The sequence below is a fragment of the Meles meles genome, chromosome 13 (genome assembly GCF_922984935.1).
Source record: "Meles meles chromosome 13, mMelMel3.1 paternal haplotype, whole genome shotgun sequence".
In the NCBI taxonomy this organism is placed as follows: Eukaryota; Metazoa; Chordata; class Mammalia; order Carnivora; family Mustelidae; genus Meles; species Meles meles.
The window spans coordinates 78,960,555-78,971,356 of record NC_060078.1 but is presented as its reverse complement, the minus strand read 5'-3'; the positions used below and the strand labels follow the sequence as shown (position 1 = coordinate 78,971,356).

The 10,802-nt window shown below is 50.3% G+C and overlaps 1 protein-coding gene across 1 annotated transcript; it reads left to right on the top strand.

Moving 5' to 3' along the window:
• Positions 1-5,812: 5,812 nt before the first annotated feature.
• C13H10orf120 (chromosome 13 C10orf120 homolog) lies at positions 5,813-7,524 on the top strand. Its single transcript, XM_046026350.1, has 3 exons — positions 5,813-5,997; positions 6,202-6,277; positions 6,799-7,524. The coding sequence occupies exons 1-3, from the start codon at positions 5,813-5,815 to the stop codon at positions 7,522-7,524; spliced, it is 987 nt and encodes a 328-aa protein (XP_045882306.1).
• Positions 7,525-10,802: the final 3,278 nt, after the last annotated feature.

Sequence of the window (10,802 nt, the reverse complement as noted above, 5' to 3'; positions counted from 1 at the left end):
TCCAAACCCTTTCCTATTGGTCGAGATGTGAAACGGGCCTCCCCTTGCTTTGTATTCCAGGTGGACCTTCCAAAGGAGCTCTGAAAGGGCCACAGAAGACCCCGGGCTTAAGAAACGGTTTGTACCAACTCTGCTTGAGCTGCCGTCTACCCCAATCCTTCTGCCAGAGGAAGGAAACTGGAGAAGCTGGGAGCGGGGTTTGAGAAGCAGGTTGGTAAACAGCAGCGCGAGTCCCGGCCATGAGTCCCCTGGGCTGACCCTGCCACCTGATTTCCCCCCAGGGACCAACCAGCTGCCTTTTGCACTCCCCTGTCCACGTGACTCACTTGGGCAACTTGTGGAAATGCAGATCAAGATTCAGCAAATCTGGAGCAGGGCCCGAGATTCTGCCTTTCTAACGTGCTCCCAGGCGATAGACACCACGGCTGCCTGTCCACGGACCCCACTCGGACTAGCATCCCCTGTTGAGTGGTCCCACACTGAGTCACCATTTTGTTTCTCTGGGCCTAGCAGCCCTGGCATCACCTGGAAACTTGCTGTAAGTGCAGATTTTTAAGTCCCATCTCAGATCTACCAAAGAAGACTTGGCATTTTAAGGATACAGGAGATTATCCAGGAGATTACTTGCGTGTTAACTTTGGAGACGTGCTGGTCTAGAAGAACTTCCCAGGGCTCTGATCTGCCTAGAGTCAACGGTTTTGCAGAGGAAACTATGATTTTAAAGCACGCAGCTTCTCATATGAAGACTGTCCTATGCAAGGTTAAAAAGGAGCATAAATGAGGGGGATATGTACGTAGAAAGTCTTAGGAAGGCTGCAGAGGGCACGTGGAGTGAGAACGGAACGCCGGTCAGAATACGTACCATGCATGATTCCTTTTGGGATAAAGACTCCCTGTGCTGCCAGCGGGGTCTATGTTCTGCTTCGCTATTGGAGTGAGTGTAGCCTGTGCTTCTGGTCCTTTCTTTCCTCCCCCCACGTCCTCACCCTCCCCCAAACGAGCCAAGGGGAGGAGCCCACCCCACCCACAGTGATCCTTGCCTGACGCATGCAGAGTCGCCCTGAGGTTTCCCACCCCAAAACTAAAAGCACGAAGACCCTGCTTGTCACTAGGCTGGAGAGGGGAGATGGCAGGTAGGGCTTTGGAGAAATAACTTGCAATGAGCAGAAGAACCCACCAGAGGGAACCAGAGCCCAGGCGGCGACTGCAGGGTGGGCTCTGGGGAGGAGAAAAGTCCTCCTGCTTGGGAAAAGTGTGCCCACGTGCTATTTCTTGGTAACCAAGTAAAGTTAAGCTGGAAAGTATACTTTAAAAAAAAAAGATGGAAAATAATTGAGCATTATAGCGAAAAACAGAGTTGGAAGTTAAGAAAGTTCAAAAGAAAAAACCCAAGGTTTTAGAGACTGTAGAATTTCATTATAAATGATATTCGGGGGCGCCTGGGTGGCTCAGTGGGTTAAGCCTCTGCCTTTGGCTCCGGTCATGATCCTGGGGTCCTGGGATCGAGCCCTGTGTCCGGCTCTCTGCTAGGCAGCGAGCCTGCTTCTCTTCCTCTCTCTCTGCCTGCCTCTCTGCCTATTTGTGATCTCTGTCTGTCAAATAAATAAATAAAATCTTTTTTAAAAAAGATATATGTGACATAATGTAGAATATTTTTCCTATCTGGGGTAGGAAATGGTTTCTTAAACAAGGCACGGGAAGCACTAACCAATCAGGGAAAGACTGGTAAATTGGGAGTGCACCTGGCACAAGAGACACCTGTAAGAAAGGAGAGCGCCAGGTCCACAGTAGGAGGAGGTGTGTGCCATGTATGGAACCGGTGAAGGGCTTCCATCAAGAATACGTAAGGACGGGGTGCCTGGGTGGTGCAGTCAATTGGGCATATGCCTTTGGCTCAGGTCACAATCCTGGAGTCCCTGGATGGAGCCCCTGCACTGGGCTCCCTGATCAGCGGGGAGTATGCTTCTCCCTCTGCCCCTCACCCCGCTCTTATTCTCTCTCTCTCTCTCTCTCTCTGTGTCTCTCCCTCAAATAAATAAATAAAATCTTTAAATCAACAAGAAAACAAAAGCTTACTAGAAAAAATGCACAAAAGACTAGAACAGACATTTCACAAAGGGTCATCTCAATGACCAACAAAAATAGCATTTGGTCTCATTTGTACTCAGAAAAATGCAAATTAAAGCCACCGTGAGTTACCACAACATACCCATCAGTGTTGACAAGGGGGAATTACTGGTGGGATTATGAACTGGTAGAAACTTTGGACTAGAGCTGAGAATTTTGTAGGAAATCGAAGATACACATACCCTAGAGCCCAGGGCCTCCACTCCTAGACCTGCACCCACTGGAAAAGCACGCACCTAACCCAAGGAAACATGTACAAGAATGTCCCCCAACTCGGAAGCAGCAGAAGATGGATTAAGCAATCATAACATAATCATAATCATAATCATAACATAAACAGTGAAAATGAGCCAAGCATATCAGTAAGTCTGAAAAACATAATGTTCAGGGAGAAAAGCAGACCCAGGAAACACATGCTATATGAATCCATTACTACAAAGTTCCAAAGTGGGATAACAGCAAAAAAACAAAAAACCAAAAACCAAAAAAAACCCCTGCTGTTAAAAGACTACCAAAAAAAAAAAAAAAACAAACATTTAAACTAATCTTTAAAACCTAGTAAATATAAATAGGTTCGATGGTTAATTTTATGGGTCAGCTTGGCTGGGCCATGGTCTGATGAATGACTCTGGATGGTTCTGTGAGGATGTTTTTGGATGAGATTAACATTTAAATCAGTGGACTTGGGGTAAAGCAAACTGCCCTTCATACCACGGGTGGGCCTCACCCAATCAGATGAAGCCCTGAACAAAAGAAAGACTGATGTACCCCAAGCGAGAAGAGATCCTGGCAGCAGACCTGAGCTGCACCAGGGGCTCTTCCCTGGGTCTCCAGCCTGCCGGTCTCCCAGTCTCACAGTCACGTGAGCCACTTCCTTAAAACCTCTTCTCTGTCTCTCTGAACAACCCTGACCGATACAGTAGGTAAAAATAGATGAAATGCATACAAAAGGTAAAGGCTACAAGTCAGAGACATAACACGAACATGAAAGGAAAACCCCGAGGACTGGCAGGTAAATGTAAACATGAAAGTAAAACCCAGATGACAGGCAGTCGAAGAGGAAGCGTGGAAAACGAGCCAGCTCGTGAGGTAGATGACTGTGAATAAAAATGAGCCCCAAACCAGGTAACAATCAGGAATAAAATTTGATGTAAAAATGATCCCGGAGAAATATCTAAAAAAAAAAAAAAAACCCAAAAACAAAACACAGAAAGCTTGGGGATGCAATGAGAGAGAGAGAAGGACGTGAGCTCGGAGCAGGTTCGTGGCTCAGTGCAGGAAGCATCGTTTTCCCCAGGGGGTGAAAACCTGTTGCCACGGTGACAGCCTCCCAGGCAGAGCGGCAGGGTGTCCCTTTTCTCACCCTCTTTCCCTGATGTCTGGAGAAGCTGGGTCCTGACCATGGCACCCTTTCCTGTCCGTAGTCCGTCCATTTTGGGATGGGACCTTAGATCCTTCCCCCAAGCATCTGGAGGTGACCAGGCTGCTGGCACACGGCTGACCGGGAGGATTCCCCATCAGCCTGCCTCCCAGAGTAACAGGGGCCAATGTTTCCGTGTATTTCCTGCTTGTCTGTTTCCCTCTTACATATTTGTGTATCGACAGCTTCCGGATCATCCTCTCTATAAATAGTTGTGTGTCCTGCCGCTGTTAAAGATCACATGACATCACACATACATTATTGGAAATTTGTCAAAGACTTGCTTTTGCGCTGGTCTAGGATTTTGTCGACACAGACTGTGCACGGCTGTTTCACACACCTGTTTGAGCGCGTGCGATGTGTCCGGCGTTGTGTGGCTCCTGCGAGGCCGCTCTCCGCTAGCAGCTGGTGTGGAGCCCGTGGCTGTCACTGAACACGGAGCAGGAGGCATTGTCTTCACCGCTAAGAGGTGCTGCTGGCAGGTTCCTGGGGTTGGTGCTGTTCCGGGTGATTGAACTTGCCCGTGTGCGTGGGAGGAGCCCTGTTGTGTTTTCGATGGCTCACACGGACATGAGCGCTGGACCACGTCCTAAACATCCCACTCTGAATTTCCTAGGGCCCACACTTGTCAGAACATAGAAGTCTTCTTCTGTGAGCCCCTGTCTCCTTTTCCATTTTTTCAGTGGGTGAGACACTCAACATAGTTCTAATTTCAAGTCAGAATAATGTGTACAATACAAGGCTCATTCCCACCACTTCCTTCCCTGCGAGGTACCCACCTCAGGTAACCATTTTTTTTTAAAGATTTTATTTATTTATTTGACACAGAGAGAAAGAGATCACAAGTAGGCAGAGAGGCAGACAGAGAGAGAAGGGGAAGCAGGCTCCCCGCTGAGCAGAGAGCCCGATGTGGGGCTCGATCCCAGAATCCTGAGATCATGACCCGAGCCGAAGGCAAAGGCTTAACCCACTGAGCCACTCAGGTGCCCCTCAGGTAACCATTTTTATTTTATTTTATTTTGGTGTGTATTATTGTAGGTTTTCTTTATGCAAATACAAATATATATGCTTATTTGTTCCTTTCCCACTCTCAAAGTTAGTCTACAACTTATATTCTTTTGCACCTTCCTTTGTGCATTTACTCAGGAACCATATTTAACCATATTTCTAGGAGATATTTCCATACAAATAAAGACCTTCCTTCCTTGATCTTTATTCCTGGGGCATAGTGTCCCACTGTAGGGTTGGCCGTAACTCTCTAACCAGCCCTGTTAATGGACATTTGCGTTTGTCCTTAGGTTTGCCATCCCAAACAGGCTGTGTTGACCAACCTGTGCACAGTTTATTTTATACACAAAATTACTGGGTTAAGGGAAAATGCATTTTTTTTTGGTGTATTTATTTATTTATTTATTTATTTGTTTTTCTTTTCTTTTTTTATTTCTCGGTGAAAACGCATCTGTAACGTTTGGTGTCTATTGTCACATCACTTTTGTAGGGGTTGTGCTGACGTCATTTGCACCAGGAACACTCTTGGTCCCACCTTTGGCCAGAGGCCCAGGATGATTGCTTATTGAGTCTGCAAGCCGAAAATCAGCTCTATGAGAAGCCCGGTGCTAGACCACAGCCACCCGAGAGTAAGAGGCTGCTGGTACTTCCCTTTGAGCGGAGGAGAGACAGACCTATTGGGTAACAAAGTCAGTTTGTGACAGAGGACGTGATGATACCAGGACTAACGCACAAAGGGCTGATTTATTCTGCAAAGAAATCTTCAGGGGAGGCACAGGTGAGCTGGGCCCTGAGCGACAAGCAAGTTGTCGAAGGAGGAGAGGTACCTGACACCTGGGGCAGCATGAACAGCAGCCGAGAAACTGGTTCCCAGAGCCATGGATAGCTGACTTGCATGGAGCATGAGGAACTAAGATCGGAGAGGCAAGCGAAGCCCAGAGAGACTGAGCCTTCATCCTGAAGGGACTGAGCATCTCTGTGGGCTTGTACGTAGCAGTCACATGGTCAGATCGTCCCCCCAGCCATGTGCTCTGCCCACTCTGTTCCGCTGGACTCCGGCGCTGCAGGATCGTGATAAGGCTTGTCGGTTTCACCCCGTGGCATCATGTGATGCCTAAACTCAGACCTCACAATAGCCCCCAAGTAGGCCAGTTATGATGCAAGAGAAGTTTGTGACTGTCCCTTGGGTTCCCATTACGCTGTCCTAGAAGGCAGCTCCAGGCTCTGACACCTCCCATCGTAGCCGAGTGCAGGAGTATGATCAGAGAATGGGAGAACGGCTGTCAGAAGGTGGGAAAGCAGAGGGCCCGAGAAAGGAAGGCTGCAGAGGGCACGTGGAGTGAGAACGGAACGCCGGTCAGAATACGTACCATGAATGATTCCTTTCGGGATAAAGACTCCCTGTGCTGCCAGCGGGGTCTATGTTCTGCTTCGCCATTGGAGTGAGTGTAGCCTGTGCTTCTGGTCCTTTCTTTCCTCCCCCCACGTCCTCACCCTCCCCCAAACGAGCCAAGGGGAGGAGCCCACCCCAGCCACAGTGATCCTTGCCTGACGCATGCAGAGTCGCCCTGAGGTTTCCCACCCCAAAACTAAAAGCACGAAGACCCTTCCTGGAGTCCTCCTTTAGCTGCCCCTCTGCCTTTCAGGATATGGACCAAATTCTACAAATCAGATCCACGCATTGCCCTTGGGAAATACTCCCCCTTGGAGAAAGAGATCCTAGTAAGTGTCCTAGGGGTTATTCACGGAGAGGCCCCCCCCCCCGTAGCCAGACAGTAGTGTGGAGGGGTGGGGGGAGGTGGGATGGAGTCGGAGGTTCAAAACCCACCAGACATGGAGACACAGGTCTCCAAGCAGCCTCGAGTTGGCTGCGTCCACTCAAGGCTCCCATGCTTGCAGAGCAAATCCTCCCTTGTTTCAAAGCCCTGATCAGGAATATAACTGAGTGCTGAGCGGGGACAGGAGCTGCCATCTCTGCAGCCCTTCCCTTGCAGGAGCCGCTTTCCTATGTAAAGACTCGCCATTGCCCTAAGTGGGCACCATTCTTTCCAACTCACTGCAGAGGAGAGACAGGATTGGAACCCGGCCTATCTGACCCCACAGCTGCTCCCTGTTTCCCAGCGCACAGGGGCTCAGACACTCAGCCACGGGAGGGGGGGGTAGGTGCCTCGAGGCAATTCCTCCGGTGGGTGCCCCCTGCTCTTGTCCCGTTGAGACTTTAACCGTCCCCTTCACGTTGTCAGCGTCTGGGTGGTGTTCACACCATAGCGGCCAAGAGACTGCTGACTCACAAGCAAGAGGAAGAATGGAAAATGCTCAAGGAGCTCCAGTCACTGTCTTCGGACTACAAGCGGGCAATGCAGTATAGAACCCAGCACTCCCCTCCCTGTGCCACCTGTAGGCGCCTAGAAAAAATATGGACGGCAAAGGTGATCGTGCCCCCAGAGGAGTTACGAATGCCGCAGCGCGAGAAACTCACCATCATCAAACACGTAGAGCGGATGCAGCTCGCTCGAGCCCTCAGAAACCGGCAGCTCTTGCCCTACGTAGAGAGGTTTCGGGGCTCTGCCTTTCTGTCTGGAGGGGGCCTGACCCCAAAGGCCAAGGACAAGACGAGGGAAGACGACGACGACGAGGACGCTGGTTTCTGCAGCGACGCCAAGCAAGGGGAGAGAGGCGACGCAGAGAACACAGCCACGAAAAGACAAGAAATAAACATGAACGTCATTTTCAAGTCAGAAGAGCCAAAAAAGGGTTTCTCACACCACCCAAGTGACCGGAAACCATTCTTCCCCGCCAGGAAAGTGGAGCGGTCCATCACTGGCTTAACCAACCGGAATCTTCTCCACATAGCAGAATTCCCTGGCGATCTCATGCTGATGAATCAGGATTTTATATCACGGGGAGCCCTCCACACTGAGGCCACCAAGGCCAGCCTCCTTGGGGGAGAGAGCATCTGGAAGGAGTAAGCACAAATCCTCTCATGGGTATTAAAGTCCTCCTGATTCCCATGGTGACCGAGTGTCCTGGTCCTTATTACTCCCGTGGCTCTGCCCCAGACCCTGGCTCCCCCGGACTCCTCCAGGTGAGACCTACAGGTGTCAGGCATCCCTTGGTTCTTGACTCTCGGCCGCCCTCCTCATCCAGAGCCCGGGCCTTTCCAGGATGCAGACCCCTCCTTTGCACCCAGTGCCACGGGACCTGTGTCTCTTCCCCCTGCCGGTGAGACATATCACCCTCCAAGGTCCCGGCTTAAAGCAACACTCGTTAATTCAACTTGTAATTCCAGGGCTCAGAAATTTTGGTGGGGTTCAGTCTGTTCCCTGCAGGTCAGTTAGGTGACTCTCCCGAGCGTGGACAAGCATCGGCGGGGTCCATGGGAGGGACTGGCTGCAGGGTTCCTTGGTGCAGCAGGCTGGCCGAGGCCCATTCACAGCCCACATGGGATCCGGGAGGGTAAGTGGCTGTTTGTGTGGCCCTTGGAGCCGAGACTCAGAACTGGCGCACCGTCACTGGGTCACATGGTGTGGGCCAATGCAAGACATGTGGCCAGTCCCGAGGCAAGTCCCCATGGACTTCATCTCTGGATGGGAACAGTTGCAAAACCACACTACAAAGGGCATGAACACAGGGCAGCGGGTATGGTGGGGACCCTGATTGGAATCCATCTCCCACAGCGTCCCGGGAGCTGGTACCAGCCGTTAGCCCAGACGGGGGAGAGAGCGCTCCTCAAGAAGGCTGCCCAAACCCAAAGTCTGGAGGTCGGTTCCCTGCTTCCCACAGCTTGCTGAGGTCCACAGCTTCTCCCTCGGAAGGTAGAGCCGGCCCATTCCTGGCCTCCTCTCTTTGCTGCCCTGCTCTTAGTCTAGCCAGGTGACTCACACCTTCCTATCCAGCCAAGGACTGGCACAGGGCCCGCACGGCTGCCACGTGCACAGCTCCTTCGGGCAGGTCTGGAGGGGGGTGCAGGGTCTCTGAGGCAGCACAGCGGCTCCCATGAAGGCCTGCCTATGCCCCAAGGCCGCGGACCCAGAAGACGGCCACCGGGGCCGCACATTTGGCGTCTGCGACACAGGACACATTCATTTCTCGTCTGCATCCGAAGCACAGGAAGACGCCTTAGTTCACTGTACTCTGTCCTCAGCGATCTGCACACAGTTGGAAAGACACTGAGTTTGTCCACGTGGGCCCATGGCTTCCTGTCACAAGGCCAGCTTTCTTTCCGGCTCCCTTCTCCTGGGTGGGGACAGGAGTGGGATTCTCAGGTCGGCTCTTTCAGAACCACGGCGGCTCTCCCAGCAGACGGAAAGCCCTGGGCCCGGAGGCTCCTCCCTCCCTCATTTTCCAGGATGACTCCGCTGGCCATGGGGGCAAGTTAAGAGAAAGTCATCCCGGGTATTGTGCTGGGAGCCACTATGGCTCACATTCCAGGGTGCCGAGAGCATGCTGGGAAGGTGCACGCACGAGCTGTGTCTTTTCATGATGTCAGCCTTCGTTGCTCATAAAGCAAGGTTAACATTCCAAACTCAAGGCCATTTCACACGGCATCCACCTTGGCTTCATACGTGTCACGCAAAATGAACGCAAGTCACGCATCGGCCCGTAGGCAATAAGGGTGGGAAGTTAACACACCTGGTTGGTGGCCCTGGGTGCGTGCACTCGGTCAGCTTCCGGCCAGCTCTTGGCCTTCCCTGCTTATTGTGTTCAAACAGCAGAAAGTCACTATGTCCGCAGGTCAGTCGGGCAGAGCCTCGGGGGGCAGCTGCCTTTCTGATGTGGTCAGAAATAGGGGAGTCAGTGTCCGGAGAGGCTGACAGTTTGCTGCAAAAGTCCTCCTTGTTCAAAGTTTAATCTGTATTTAGTCCTTCCAGACCTCTAGTCTAGTGATTACCAGTTCTTGGTTCTCCCGGCTCTCCTGGCCTTGCCGATGACCAGTTTACAGCCCGCACACTGTGTTACCCTGGATCCTTGTCTCAGCCAAAACGTCGCCTCCCCAGAGGCAAAGGTCACCAAGTGCTTAATGGATCTGGGCTTTATTGATAAGATGAAACAAACAGTCCTCCCTAAGCTTCCCCGAGCCTTGGTGGTGGTGGGGAGGGGGGTGGGGATTAGAGTAGCAAAAGATGGTTATGATGATTTTGTCAGCACAGTGCCCCCCAAAGGCGGAGTGTCTGATGGACTAAGCCAGTTTCCTTGTTCCCCTGCTGGAGAGGTCTTTTTGACTTTGAACTAACTTGGGCATTTCTCAAGGCCTCCCGGAAAAACTAAAAAGCATTTGTCCTCTCTCTTTATAAAAAGGAAGATATTGAACTATTTAGGTTTATTTGACATGTTAAATAACATGGGAGCGTGGTCCCATAGGAAGTGATGTCTGACCTTTTCAGGTTATGCTGGGATGGGGATATGTAGTTAAATGTAGATTTTCTAGAAATGGAATGGCTCCCTAGAAATCTGTCGTGGAATAATGGTATCACTCACAATTCTAGTTATTAACATGTTGTATGTCACAGAAATAATCAAATTTCCTTGTCAATTGCATTGTGATGAACTCTCAGCAGATCTTGAAGCGTGGCTATTTTTGAATCTTGTCATTTAAGTCTTGTCATTTACTATTCTTGGTTTACTCTGATGCTTTTGCAAAAGTGATCCGTTTTCAAAAAGACTCATGCTGGGGCGCCTGGGTGGCTCAGTGGGTTAAGCCTCTGCTTTTAGCTCAGGTCATGATCTCAGGATCCTGGGATCGAGCCCCGCATCGGGCTCTCTGCTCAGTGGGGAGCCTGCTTCCCTCTCTCTCTGCCTGCCTCTCTGTCTACTTGTGATCTCTCTCTCTTTCTCTCTCAAAAAAAAAAAAAAAAAAAAAAAAAAAAAGACTCATGGAAGGGGCTCTGACAATAGAAGCTTCTGACAACTTTAAGATCACGCTGCTGAACTCTGTGAGAACTTCCAGAACTCTAATGGAAAACCTGGATTCATAAAATGGCTAACAAAAGGGCAAGATCAATGAGAATTAATCTCATGGGACTGCATAAAGCCATGAGGGTGATTATTATGACTTTTGCTTCAAAATATCACTAGTTTCATAATATTGTGTTTTCCAGATTTAAGAAGACTTTTCTCCTCCCTCTTTTCTCTTAAGCTACTCATAACTTATAGCAGTTTGGTAAAATTTGCCTTTGTGAAGGAAAATGAAACAATGACGTTTTCTCCCTACCTAATCCCTCCAGCATTTGGGAATTCTTAGTGAGTA

Bases quoted from the DNA above. Each gene is read 5' to 3' on its own strand.
- C13H10orf120 (XM_046026350.1), top strand. From the start codon at position 5,813: ATGATCAGAGAATGGGAGAACGGCTGTCAGAAGGTGGGAAAGCAGAGG. The intron at 5,998-6,201 runs GTGAGTGTAGCC...TCTGCCTTTCAG, and splicing joins TGTTCTGCTTCGCCATTGGA to GATATGGACCAAATTCTACA. The intron at 6,278-6,798 runs GTAAGTGTCCTA...TCACGTTGTCAG, and splicing joins CCTTGGAGAAAGAGATCCTA to CGTCTGGGTGGTGTTCACAC.